Raw genomic sequence first — 14884 nt, 5'->3', positions numbered from 1 at the left:
ATAAGTATACATTTGTAAACAAATTTGGTTGTAAAAAATTTTGCCATTTGTTCGCCACAGTTACAGTGGGGAATTTACTGGGAAAGTTCAATATTCGTGTATATCACGATATGAAATACATTTCTTTTCCAAAACATGCGTATTAGGATGGAAATTGTTAATAATAATCATATAATAACCATTTTTATGCATAATACAATTTTGCAATAATTATATATCAATCATTTTTATGTCCTTTTAATTTGTTTTTAATATATGTTTTATAACTATGGAAAAAGTAATAAGAATGTAAGGATAGATCGAAATGTGCAAGATCACGAAAGTCAATGATTTTGAGTCGCAATCAAAGTACTGAGAATGACTCGGATAGCGAAGCAGCAGCAGCATGCTCGGATAGCATTTTGTTGAGTTTATTCATTTTATTCACTAATATTATAATTTGTTTAAGTTTATTATTGTTAATTTTACATATGGTTCATTTATTATTAATTTTGTTCTAAACTTGTTAGTTTTTAAAAATAAATTTGTTAATTTTTAATAATAAATTTTTTTCTTGTTAAAATTATAAACTATATTGGTAAATATAATTGTCTGTAAAAAATTTCCTCTATATATGCATTAACAACCGAACTACGAGAAGTGCCGAAAACAGGCGATTTGTCCGCACTGTGCGTCGCCGCCTCGACCCGGAAAGAAGCCAGAATCCGACGCGGGAACGGCTCGAAATCTTCCACCGCGGGAAGCAGCAAATCATCGGTGATCATCGACGAAGATGTAGCCAATAATCGAATGCCGTAGGCCCCGGACCGCCGTGCGCGGCCCTGCCGCGCGAGCGTTAGCGATAGGTCCGAGCGTCGCGCGGGAGCAGGAAAAGTTAGGAAAGTGGGGGACGCCTCGCTTCCGCGTTAGCGAGCCATCGCGAAGTAGGTCACTGTGTCGCTGGACCACGCTGGACTTAGTAAGAACTAGTTGTTTAACCATTGCTTAATCTCGAACAGTTTCTTTTGCGTCGCTGCCGATCGAGACTAGGACGGGGTAGCTGCCGTGTTGTGAACAGAGAAGCAGCTGTACCGAGTGGTAAGTGCCGATCAGGCTCCCCCCTAATTATTTATTTCGCGTTGGCTCGGCTAGCGTGTTAGCGTCACGGCGGCAATTCGCGTCGCGGAAGACCTAATCTCGAAGTGCCGAAAATCGCGTATCGAATAAAGTCGCGTAGGGCTCGAGACTTGTACAGTCGCGCGGGCTTCTCCCTCCACCGCTGCCGGGCCCTTCCCGGCAGCCCTATGTAACATCCGAATTTAATAAATGTAACGTAGAAGCCCATACGCGTCTACCGTTCATTGCGAGAAACCTTCCCGCCGCGGGGAACGTTCCGCACTCCTTCCGCGTAGGACCCTGACCCGGGCTGTGGCTACCCAGGGTATCGCGCGGCCCTTGCAGACTCGAAATCGCGACCCGCGCTTCGCATCTTTTTCGAAATTGTTCGTGTGGCACTTGCGACTGCCTGGCGTCCGTTCGGAGTCCCGAACCTAGGAAAATCTGCGAGCTGCCATTTGTCACGGGTGGACCACGTATCGCGAGGCCTGTAAATACCCGGTGTCGCCCGGGTTTTCTCCCGTCAGACGGGAATGAAAATTCCCAATTCACAACGGACGTGCCGAGCGTGAAATTCGCACAATTACTGACTGCGCAAGATCAATAATGGTTGGTAAAACCGTAGCAAAACAACTCTGGACGGAGGCTGTAAATACGGCGGTCTGTTTATTAAATCGCGTGTCATGCAAACAAAATACAAATAAGACTGCATATGAATTATGGTTTAAACCTTTTTGTTTCCGTGCCGCGAACCGGCGACCGGTCGAAGGTCGCGAAAATGGGCGCGGAGCTGTTTTACCATGTCTACCGGTTCCGTATTATTAACTTTTGCCGTCGAAAAGAATTCCGCGGGCAAACACAATTGTTCGCCATAAACTAATTCCGCTGTGGACGCTTGTAAGTCGTCGCGAGATGCTGCTCTTACTCCTAATAAAATAGCTGGCAACGCGTCGGGCCAGCGTTCGTCGTCATGACATTTTAACGTTCCACTAGACCATTCGCAGACGGACGATACGCAGTTGTTCGCAAGTGTCTAGTGCCTGACATGGCACTTAGTTGCTTAACCCTTAGCACACCGAATTTTATTTCAATTTCGTTACCAGCAGCTCCCAACGCTCTATTTATTTGGACATGAAATAATGTCGAGTGGGACTCGACAATGGAGCTCCTAGGATATAAACTAATGTCGAGTCACACCCGACATAGGAGTGCAAAGGGTTAAACAACTGTGTCGTCTTTGGTCAGTCGTAACGCGTAAGGGTGTACCGAAACGCGCAACCCAGTCCGCGACAAATGTTCTCGCGACGGTTTCGGTCTCGATATTCTCGATAGGAAATACACTCTGGCCATCGCGTGGAACGGTCCACGCATGTAAGGCAATACTTATCTCCTCGAGATATCGGGAAGGGCCCCACTAGGTCGATACGTACATGCTCGAACCTAGTGGATGGCAACGCGAAATTACCTACGGCGCTCGCTACATGTTCGGTTACTTTTGCGCGTTGGCAATTTAGGCACGCGCGAGTCCATTCGCGACAATCTTTATCAATTGACGGCCACACGAAACGTTGTTTCATAAGGCGTACCGTGGCTTTAACCCCAGGGTGCGCGAGTTCATGTGTCGAAAGAAAAGCTTGCCGTCGTAAAGCTGTCGTAACGAACGGTCGCGCATTGCCCATTGCAATGTCGCAATACATGTACTTGTCCGTGCCTATTAAGCTAACGCGTTTTAAAAGCAACGAAGTCCCAGACGTCGAGAAGAGTTTCTTTAACTCTTCGTCGGACTCGTGGGATTTGGCTAAATCGTCGTAATTCAGCGACGTGGCAATTGACTCTACTCGCGATAGAGCGTCTGCTACCTCGTTGTTCTTACCGCTAGCATGTCGGATGTCGGTGGAAAATTGGCCTATAAAATCCAGATATCTGAACTGCCTCGGCGTGCATTTATCAGACTTCTGTTTAAATGCGAAGATTGACGGCTTACGGTCGGTGTACACTGTAAACGCACGACCTTCTACCGCGTGACGAAACTGTTTAAGGTCGATGCACATCTCACCGGCCGGCCGACCGGCCGTTTTTTCCCCGTTTATAAGCATTTTGGGGTCCGGGACAGCTATTAGAGAGGGTTCGAGAGGCTCGGAACAAAGGCACAGCTTGTCCTCTGCTACCAGAACCCCAGGGGTTCGCTGCCCAATGCTAGAGCCGGCCGGCTAGCCGGCTAGCATTCTCGACGAGAATGTTCGCAGGCTAGTCGGCCGGCTCGTAGCGTGGCAGTACGAAGACAGAATGAACATGCTGTATTTATTTAAAAAACTATCAACCAGAACTTTTCTGAGTTCCTCGTGGTAATAGATCTTGTTAAGGAATTTGAACGTTGTAACAAACGAAATAACAATTTATTACCACGCTAACGAAAAAGAAAGAATATCATCTGACAATCTGTGCGGTGAAACAATTCGTCATTATTTATTTCAAAAGCTGTTAACTAGAACGTTTCAGAGTCCCTCGTGGTAATAGATGGGGAATACTTTGTTAAGGAATTTGAGCGTTATTAGGAAAAAGCTACCAGAATAATTAATAATACGGTACTCCCTTTCGGAGCTATAGGTTCGAACTACCATTTGTTGGGTTTGAGGGGAACATCTGTCGTATTTTAAATAGGCAGGTAATTTTTCTTGTGAATCAAAAACACATGTTGAACGTGAAAAATTATTAGATCTCGAGATATTTTCAAAAAATGTCATACACATTTTCTTGTATTTAGTGAAATACAGCTACACTTTTTCAAAATCTTAGTTTTCGTACTCGAGTTACGATACGTGACTTGCTACTGAATTATGAAATGATCACTCGTACAAATCGGTTTCTGTTATGATAACAATGTCGAAAGGGTGTTTACCTTTACAACATAGTTATGAAGTGTTTGAGTATCTTCTTCAATAAAGACATTTTTTGAAAATATCTCGAGATCTAATAATTTTTTTGCCATGGTACCCTAATCATTTTGTACGTAGAATGAAAGGAAGAATCTATTCTATTTAAAGAAATGATGCAATTGTTAATTGCACATGCACTGCAGCATTTAAAAAAAATTTAAAGGCCTACAGATGTAGTGCTCTTCGAACCATTTATCTTTCTCCTTTATCATTTTTTCGTAAATGCAATAATAACGGAGTTATGACTTGAAACAATTGCGTGGACCACCCTGTATAAGGATGTGCGATGCTGTTTCACTAAGTGCCAGGAACGTTTCCTATTTCCATGGTGTTGTAAAGGAGAGGTACGGATAGATTACCTAAAGAGCTGTGGAGCCCCTAAAAACATTTTTTTTTGTGCCACGCACAGCAGGGAACTGTCAACGCGCTCTCGAAAGGCCATCTGGAAAGGGTCGAGAGGCCAGAGAAGAAATTCGGTTCCAAAGTCTGACACGGTTGCCGCTAGTAAACGCCAAAACAAGTAAATTGCTAAAAGTTCCCGGTCGTACGCACTGTATTTTCTTTGCGCAGGCGACAAGGACTTCGTATGGCACGCCAAAGGCTGCCACGAATTTCCTTGGCGCAGCGGAAAAGTCGCGCCTATTGCGTAATCCGACGCATCCACCATGATTGCCAGTTGCGAGCAACCACGTGGATGCACGAGTAACGTAGCGTCGGCTAACGCCACTATCAATTGCTCAAGCGCATTTTCGGCTTCAGCTGACCAAACAATCGGCAGGTCGCTTTTTGCCTTCTTGCCCTTAAGCAGCCGATTGAGCGGGGATTGCAAAAATACGGCGTTCCAACCGAGAAATCTCCGAAGTTCTTTACATGTGCGCGGTTTGGTGAAATCGAAAATTGCTCGAACTTTGTCTTCAAGCGGTTTCGTGCCTCGGTCGTTTACGGTGTACCCGAGAAATGTTACTTCTTTCGCGGGAAATACGCACTTACTCGGGTTGACGATGATGCCATATCCGTTGAGACGCTCGAAAAGTTGTTTGAGATGACCCCTATGCTCAACTTTATCCTTTGAGGCTACTGGTGTATCGTCGAGATACGCGTAGCAGAAGTCCAAACCCCTTAAAACGGTGTCGACGAGTCTCTGGAAAGTTTGAGCGGCGTTCCTCAAACCGAATGGCATCACCGTGTACTCGAATAAACCGAACGGTGTCGTAACCGCGGTTTTGGCTCAGTCTGCCGGATTGACAGGTATCTGGTGATTAGGTGCTTAGGCTTCGACTAAGTCTAATGTGGAAAATACCGATTTTCCATCGAACATCCGCGAAAAGTCTTCGATATGCGGTATCGGATAGCGGTCAGGAATCGTTCGAGCGTTTAGAGCGCGATAATCTCCGCACGGTCTCCATCCGTTATCCTTCTTCGAGAAAATATGCAGGGCTGAAGAGCATTGGCTCTCCGAAGGTCGTATGTGACCCTGGCTTAAGAGATTTTCGAGCCCTGCTCTCGAGATCTTACACATTTCCGGGGACAATCTGCGCGGTTTGCAGAATGTCGGCGGCCCGGAAGTGGTGTCTATGTAATGTACAACGTCGTGCTTTACCTTTCAGGCGATCGCTGTCGGTCTCGTAATATCTGGATGTTCGGCCAGCAACTGGTGATAGGGTGAGCCTCCGGATATGGTTCTCACCGATTCGATGGGCTCGGTGACTATCCTACCAGCAGCGAACAGCGACGATAGGTTTGGCGACATTTGCGATGACGAAGTTCCAGTTGAAGGCTCGGCGGAGGCCGAGGTACAATTTTAGCGTTCGTACGCCGTATGTACGGACCACTAAACCATTAGCGGCAAACATCTTGTAAGTTGTCTTTGTGAGTCGGCCTGTTACTTGCGTGCGAGGGTACACGCACAGGTCCGACCCCAAGAAAAGAAAGAAATAAAATACTTGGCGAAATTCCGAACTTGCGGCAACGTCGATGGTCGTATGTAATGATTGGACACAAGTTGTGGATTTCCAGCGTGCTTCATTTCTCGAGAGACTTTATTAACAACGCGTCACGGAAGCTTCGCTCGACTGACTTCACTGAACGTGAATAATGAAGAATATAGAGGAGGAAATGAACGTTTGCGAAATAGAAATTTATTAAGGCGACCGGATTGGTACGGAGTACCGTTAGCCTATAGTGTCGATGTTGTTCCAAGCTGGTACAATGAAGCCCGTTTATCTGACGATTTGAAGCGATGTGGTGCAAGTGGGTATACACTATAAAAACTAATGGTGATGGAAAGATTGTACGGTACAAAGCACGTTTAGTCGCCAAAGGTTTTGCTCAACGCGAAGGCATCGCTTATTTTGAAACATTTCCGCCAGTAGCTCGATATGAACCCATACGACTGATACTCTCGATATGCGCAAACAAGGATCTTGAAATGTCGAAATTTGACATAAACACTGCTTTTCTCTATGGAGAACTGAGCCAGGATATATACATGGAACGGCCATGGGCATATGAGTGCGGACAAAATTTAGTGTGCAAGCTAAAGCGAAGTCTGTACGGACTTAAACGATTATCTCGATGCTGGAACGAAAAATTTGTTAAATTTTTTAATAAATCTAGTTTTCAAAGTTTAGAAAGTGACAAGTGTGTTTTCATAGGAACAGTTAACGAAGATATTGTCTATTTGGTACTGTATGGTGATGATGGACTAATAAATCACAGAGTGCAAGAGATAAAGTTTTGTGTGATCTACAAAGTGAATGTAAAATAACTGCAGACAATAAAGTTGACCAGTATATTGGTTTTGAAATTGAACGGGATTGTAAAAATCAAACACCAAATATAAAGCAATCTAACTATATTAAGAGAATCCTACGGAGATTTGCAATGGAAGAAGCTAATGCGGTGAACGTACATGCTGAACCTGGACTAATTTTAAGTGCTATAAATTCGAACGAAAAAAAATGAGAAGGAGACGCGCAAAATAATTCCCTACCGAGAAGCCGTCGGTTCCCTTCTGTTTGCAGCAAAGGTTACGCGACCAGACATCGAGTATGCCGTAAATACAACTAGCCACTTTTAGAATAATTATCGGACAATACTGTTGAGGATATGATAGGAATGGTGTTTCTCCTATCATAAAGCACAGCGTTAGTGAATAAGGAACTTTCTTTAATACAAAAACCTGGAACTGTGAACTTAATATACAGGGTGGTTGGTAACTGGTGGTACAAGCGGAAAGGGGGTGATTCTACGCGAAAAAAGAAGTCGAAAATATAGAATAAAATATTTTCATCCGAAGCTTCGTTTTCGAGAACATTGAGTTTGAAAATGCAGCCAATGCGCGTGTTATTCGATAGGAATTGTCGGCTGCGTCTGATCATGACCTACCAATTCTACTTCCTGCGCATACTAAAGCACGCGAACCCGACGGATCTTTAAATTCGATTTTCTCGAAAACAAAACCTCAAACGAAAAATTTTTATTCTATATTTTCGACTTCTTTTTTCGCGTAGAATCACCCCCTTTCCGCTTGTACCACCAGTTACCAACCACCCTGTATATAACAGGTATGTCCTGCCTAAACCGACTCTTGTGTCGAAATTATTACATGTACTAGGTATGTCCTGCCTAAACCGATTCTTTTGTCGAACTGAACCTTGGGTGGACGTGCAACTAACGTCTTCCCCACTCTCGTCTCGTGTCGATCGTCATTTTTCTTCCGATCGTCATTTCGACGTATGACGCACACTGCATTAGGCTTTTTACAAGTTGTTACATTGTAACAGCCAATGCGACGCCGCGCCTACGCCCTGACATTCCCGGATGTGAGTTTTACTTACAATGTGACTACATTATTTCAACAAATACATTGGAATGCAGTTAAGAGAATATTAAGATACTTGGCCGGAACAATAGAATATGGGATCGTATACGGAAAAAGCGGGAGCATGCTTGATGTAACTGGATACAGGGATGCAGATTATGCTGGATGCTTGGACACTCGGATGTCGAGAAGTGGTTTTATTTTTCTGTTAAAATAGTTTCACTATCAACTACTGCAGCTGAATACATCGCCTTGGCGAATGGCACAAAAGATGCAATTTGGCTACAAACAATGTTATCCGAGTTAAATATACAAGTTGAAAGTGTTGGAATTCGTGACGATAATCAATCTGCAATTAAACTGGCGAGTAACCCGGAATCTCATAAAAGATCTAAACATATTGATGTACGTTATCATTTTATCCGTGAAATTGTAGAAAAAGGTTGAATTGAAATTAATTATGTAAAAACACAAGACCAATGAGCGGATATACTGACAAAACCATTGTCAAAAGAGCGTTTTTGTTATTTACGAGACTTAATTAATGTAATTGGATAAGAAATGGGAGCGACAGTCTTCGCACGAGTGTCGCGATTCGAACGAGTGAGCTAACAGACGCGTTTTGTTATGGCAGTATAGGACTTCGACAGCAAAGCGCTTTGAGATGACAGGTTTCGCGCTGTTATCACTGATTACGCTGTGGTCAGTCAGCTGGACCGGCACATTGGCATTAGATATGCTTCATGACGTCATTCCCGAAACGTATAAGATCCACTTGGAACCAAATTTCGTGAATAATACGTTCAAGGGAAACGTTACTGTTAAGATCCATGCGAGGATGAAGACTTCAGTGATAGAGTTGTATCAAAGAAATTTAAACGTAACAAATATTACTATGGGAGGAATCGGGGTTCAACGGTGGACCACCTATCATGATATAGAGATACTGGTCGTCTATTTCGATCAGATGCTGAAGTTACAGAAAAAGTATTATATGAACATTGTGTACGAAGGTATATTGGGCACCAATAGGTATGGATTTTACAGAAGCAAATATACCGATGGTACAGAAACCAAGTAAGTATGCGATACCTCTTTGTATCAATTCTTTGTGAAGGATTATAGGAATATTAGGACCATTGGAATTACAAGGAACATTCGAAATGTTACAGGTGGATAGCCACGACACATTTCAAGCCAACCGGAGCGCGGCGAGCGTTCCCATGCTGGGACGAACCCGAGTTTAAAGCTACTTTCGATATTTCGATCACACATTTGAAGAACTATACTGCTGTGCTCTCGAATATGCCAATATTCAACCAGACGGACAACGGTGAAACTATTACAACCTATTTCGATCGTACTATGAAGATGTCTACTTACTTGGTGGCGTTCAGTGTCTCTGATTACGCCTATAAATCACATACCGACGCCAGAATCAGAATTTACACGAAACCAAACTCTGCAATTTACACGGACTACGCGTGGAACTTCATCAAGAGAGCGCTGAAAGTGATGGACGCGTACACCGCAATACCATACTTCAAATTCATGCCCAAGATCGATATTGCAGACTTCGATCATGGTGCTATGGAGAGCTGGGGCCTTGTGACCTACAGGTAATCATTTCTGGCTTGCTAATGAACCATGTTGCTTCGGACCATTCATAGTTTCGCTATTCCTAACACAGCATTTTATTCATTCAATTCAGTCGCCGGAAGTTGAACATTTAAATGACAATATTAATATTCTCGGTCAAACGGACGCGGACTCCGCCATCAAAGAGTTAACGTTTCACACCGTTTTTTAAAACATTATTTTATAATGGTGCACTGCATGTCTTTAAATCATTTGTTCTTTTATTTTCTCATTTTTGTTAAAGGGAAGATATGCTTTTGTACGAGGAGGGCGTCACCACGACTGCTCATAAAGAGCTCATATCAAAAACCATTGCCCACGAAATTGCGCACCAATGGTTTGGGAATTTGGTCAGCCCAGAACGGTGGGATTACGTCTGGCTGTACGATGGATTCGCCCATTACTTCGAAGTGTACATCCTGGATAAAGTAAGTGCAACCTTGTTTCCACGCACCTGGCAACGTAAGCTGCCCCCGAAACATACAATATGTCGTACGCGTAAAAATAAGTAAACATTTCTAAGCGTTCGGTATAAGTAAAAGTAAATACCAGATTTTCTATAAATCCTATAAAAAGAAATATTTTAATCACTGCTTTCGCACTACTTTCACAGCGCACTTTATCAGAATTTAATAACGAATCTCGCAGCCGCAATCACAGCTTCTACGTCAGATATCGGTATCGACACGAGGCCGAGTAAGGTCTGGAGTGCGAATGAAATTTATTTATTTTATTTGTTTTTCGAATCATTCGATCGTGTTCGGGGTTTGAACGAGCACGAATTTATTGGTTTCGACGAGCATTCGATCGTCTAGTCAAATAGTAACAATAACAATAATAATGTTCCCTTACAGTTGGAGCCAACATGGCGGGCAATGGATATGTTTGCTGTGAACACAATACAAGCGGGCTCGTTCGACATGGACACGAACACAAACACGCCTCCTAAAAACAGACATGTGGTCACTCCGGATGAGTTTATGTCCGTGTTTGACGGTGTGTCGTATCTAAAAGGTAAAGACACTAATAACGATAAACTTGTTGCAGTTAACACCCCGTACGTGATAGAATTTATGGATATCCCTATCGATACCTCAGCGCTATTACAGTATTATCTTCGTAACTATCGCAAAGTTCTCCACCGTAACTGTCTAAATTTTATCCCTACCACTCGGCGGGATCCCCCATGGAACCAGTCAAGCGATAAATGGTGTCGGTGAGGCTCACACTAATGCAAGTGGGGCAAAAGATCCTAAAGCACTTTCCTAATTTTTGATTTATTTTTTTTTTTTATGAAACTTTTACCATTGTATCCGTCTCGTTAGTTCCATTAAAACGGCACCAAACACCACATAATTATATCATATGTTTTCATATGATGTTACAAGTAGGCAACAGTCCTGCATGTAATATACAAATATGCTGCATAATCTCAACAAATTGATGTGGATCGAATTTTTTCAGCATCATGCGTCATTCGAATGTTCTCCAACATTTTGACCAAAAAGATCTTTCGCAACGGCTTGAAAACTTATTTGGAAGAATAGTAAGTATCGTAAATAGCAAATTTGAAGAGTGCGATCATTTGATACTGATTTTACAACTACACTGCGGATCCTTGAGCGAAACAAAGATATCCCCATCAGTTGCAAGAAATAAGAACCAAATAGATCGTTCTTTCTTCCATTAGTAGCTTTAACAAATTAGGGATAATGTGCAGTTATACATGCTAATAATATTTACAGTAAATTACACGTCGCCGATTCCAATGATCTACTGTACCACCTTAGCGATGCTTTTGGGACCGAAAAGGTCTTTGCCGGTCGAAGTTTCCGTGAAGTTGCTGAGGATTGGGTTACGCAACCGGGATTCCCTCTGGTGACCGTGACAAGGGTCAGCCCTGGAAACTACTCACTGAGTCAACAACGATTCAAAGCTTACGGAAATCATAACAATAAGACGAAGTGGTGGATACCCATTACGTACGCAACGAACCATAAGCTGAATTTCACCAACACTACGGTGACACATTGGCTAACTCCGAAAAATCTAACAATTATTGAACCGGATTCGGATTGGATTGTAGTGAACAAGCAACAAACGGGTACGTACTGTGCGTGCCGCGCAAGAAGTCTCGCAATAGGAACGCGGGGCTGATTGGTCAGAGTGGAAGGGGCACGCCTTCAGCTGCTCTATTGGTTATGGCGGCCACACATACTATGTAGCGTGTGACGTCAAATCCTAAGCTTTCACCCGCTGGAGCGTCAACGGCGAAGTACCCCCTTTGCCCTCGTACCGTCCTGCGAGACTTCTTGTGAGTCCTGGATTATTAGACCACCGATGTTATGCCTTCGTGTCGAAAATTAGTTGATATGGCTCACAACAGTAAAATCGGTGAAAAAATTGTAATAACACGGCTACACTATCTTCTACACATTAAAATGATTAGAAGAAAAATGAGTTCCATGTTCCAAGACCCGCAGCCCAGCAACCCTCAAATGACAAATTTGAGGGACTGATGGGGGTTAAACGATTAGGCGCGTTATCGTATGTCCATTGTTACCGTCGGTGGATATTCTATCAAGACCATGAAGAGTACTGTACGCTTCTAGCAGCAAAAACAATTTCGCTGCTGATTTGCCGACTTGTTATATTGCAGGTTGCTACCGTGTAAACTATGATGAAGAGACATGGCATACCTTGTCGAATGTCCTGAAGAGTGACATGCATCAAATTCATCCGATAAATCGTGCTCACCTGATTGACGACGTCTTCGCGATGGCTCACGAGAACATCACCAAGTTCGATACCGCGCTGTCCCTCGCATTATACCTGACTCAGGAAATAGATTACGTACCGTGGATGACCGCCTTCAGAAATCTGGAAACTTTGCGCTTCAAACTGTTCCATGCAAAGCATTATCAAATTTTCAAGGTACGAATACACGTCCACTATCGAATGTTCTGTCTTTTTTTCGAACGCCAGCAACATTGTGCCATCGTGCCAAAGTGGATTTTACATTGAACCACTTTTACATCGAACAAAGTGCACTGAACCCTAGGTAACTAACTGTAAGCTTTCGTAAGAACGTTTTGTCTTGTGACATAGTTGTCGATTCATTTTGGCTGTTAATTAAAATAAAAATCATTCAACTATATTCATAGGTTTACTCGGCGACGTTATTTGCACGCATCGTAAACTTATCTAGAGTTATGAAGGTATTCTGGTTTTGAATACCAGTTTTCATTTTTATCAAATTTTAGGCATTTTTTCGGTGGAACTATTATACTCCTTTGGAACTAGATCTGGAATCATTGATTCGAAGTCGATTGCTTGGACCCCGGAACAATATGTTTTGTAAATCTTTTCAGCATTACATCAGATTCCTAATGCATAGCCTGACTACAATTGTGACGTATGAGGCTTCACCGAAGGACGATCACGTCACGAAAATTCTGAAAGCGCGGGCGATGGATTGGGCTTGCCTAGCGGACGTTAAGGAATGCCTGGATTCTGCTCAGAGACACTTCAACGCATGGCTCAAGGATCCACATTATAAGTAAGTTTTGAACGAACAGTAGAAGTATGAACGAAATATTAATTTTCTTTCGTTGATAAACTTCTGCAAAGAAACTTTTGAATGCGCTTCGCCTTACAATGAAACACGTCCATAGTAATATATCTGTAAAATGCTGTTTTGTCGGGACAAAATTCGACATTTTCAAATGTAATTTGCTATTGCTGCTCACGCTACGCTCGCATGTCATATACTCAGTCTTTCCTCGATATATGTCACAACACGGGACTACCCGGAGTCACATATCGTCCAGGAGATACTATTCTTTGAACGTCGAAAAGGACAGCCAAGCTGTAGAGGCCTTGGTCGCAAAGTAACACTGCTGGAACCGTAAATGTCCTCGAATATATTGGTGAAAGTCCCATAAAAAGAAAAATGAAAAATTAGGAAGTTTTGTTACTGGACTATGTTGCGATTATGGACTGTATTATGTTATACTCCTCGGTGACCGAGGTCTCTCAAGCTTCGCAGTCCCTCACAGGGTACATAACGCGGTAGTAGGGCTAGTTCTGGGACTTTTATCGGTCAGATATCTGGGACATACAACGAGAAATTATAGCACTATTACATACTTACTCGAATGTTTTTACAGAATTGACCCAGATTTGCGGGACACTATCATTTGCACTGGATTGAGAACCGCTAGCGAGGCGGTATGGGATCAAACTCGAAAGATTCTGGAAAAAGTTAAATTCGGCCCGGAGTCGAAAAAGAATCCGCTCGAACTTCTAGGTTGCTCTAATAACCCCGAGATTCTCAAAAAATTTCTGCTGGACTCCACGAAACCGGACTCGAAAATAGATTTCTCAGACGTGGTTAAAGGTGTCATAGCTAATACTAATGTTTCGGGCGTTGATATTGTTCAGGAAGTAATGGAGCGTGACTACGACGAGATCGCTAACACGTAAGTGAGAATATCGACCGGATATCGGCGTGCCTGAACTACTTGACACGATATTATTTCTTATTGTTTCAGGGATGATTTCTTATATCAAGTGATACCCGCTGTGGCGTCTATGGCAGAGGCAATTGTGAATACAAGACAGTTGTCCAAGGTACTGTGACTAAATGTTTTCGTTTTTTCAATTTCTCTGTTACACCGGGAGTTTTTGAAAATATGTTTTCGGTTGAATATACGCTTACGGACAAAAATTAAGAAGCGTGAAGATTGTTCGAAAATTACTGTGTATCCTGTTTCTTTTTCGGCATTGTTTATTGCCGAAATAAACTAAATATGCCACTTAAATCGTTTTATTACTATAACCGCGTTCCAAGTTTCTTTGTATCTATATAAATATTATTATGAATTAATTGTTTTTTTGTTTCGCTTTTCTATCGACATATCAATCTCACGTTGTTTCTTTTTTTTTTTTTTATTGTAAAACGTGAACTTTAACTGTTAATGCAACCTTCGCGTTCTATTAATTTTAATTTTCGTCCGCACGAATATTTTGGGAGATTCTCTTTGTAATTCGTTTTTTAATTGTTTTTTCGCAGCTGAGCCTTTTCATCACCCAGATTACAGCTAGTCCAGGTGACATGTTGATGGTACTGGAAAAGTCGAACAGAAATATTCTGTGGATCAGAGCTCACGCAAATAGAATCGATAAGTGGCTAGTTGAGAATGAAGAGATCTTTAGCTCCAGCGGCACTTAAATCCCGCCGAGATAATATTTATTCAATACGCCGAATCGAGCGAAAGATATAATTATATGAATTAATTGTTATGATGTATATAGAATTAAATATAATCATAAACTATCCGAATGTATGCATGCAATCTTTATTAAACATTTATCCAAACACTGAACAACG

General features: G+C 42.5%; 2 protein-coding genes across 3 annotated transcripts in view; one reads left to right on the top strand and one right to left on the bottom strand.

The window, feature by feature from the left end:
- The window catches only part of LOC143355157 (putative inorganic phosphate cotransporter), a 53407-nt gene that overhangs the window by 28245 nt on the left and 10278 nt on the right, over window positions 1–14884 (bottom strand). The window lies entirely within an intron of this gene.
- On the top strand, window positions 945–14873 carry LOC143355156 (aminopeptidase N-like). The gene is made up of 12 exons (XM_076789726.1): window positions 945–1077; window positions 8489–8931; window positions 9027–9473; window positions 9737–9920; window positions 10347–10506; window positions 10957–11038; window positions 11238–11596; window positions 12152–12426; window positions 12864–13051; window positions 13662–13973; window positions 14046–14124; window positions 14567–14873. Exons 2-12 carry the CDS (start codon window positions 8519–8521, stop codon window positions 14723–14725), a joined length of 2658 nt encoding a protein of 885 aa, XP_076645841.1. The 5' UTR covers window positions 945–1077; window positions 8489–8518; the 3' UTR covers window positions 14726–14873.

The sequence above is a fragment of the Halictus rubicundus genome, chromosome 6 (genome assembly GCF_050948215.1).
Source record: "Halictus rubicundus isolate RS-2024b chromosome 6, iyHalRubi1_principal, whole genome shotgun sequence".
NCBI classification, from domain to species: Eukaryota; Metazoa; Arthropoda; class Insecta; order Hymenoptera; family Halictidae; genus Halictus; species Halictus rubicundus.
The sequence above is the reverse complement of the archived record's forward strand: the minus strand, read 5'-3'. Positions and strand labels throughout refer to the sequence as shown.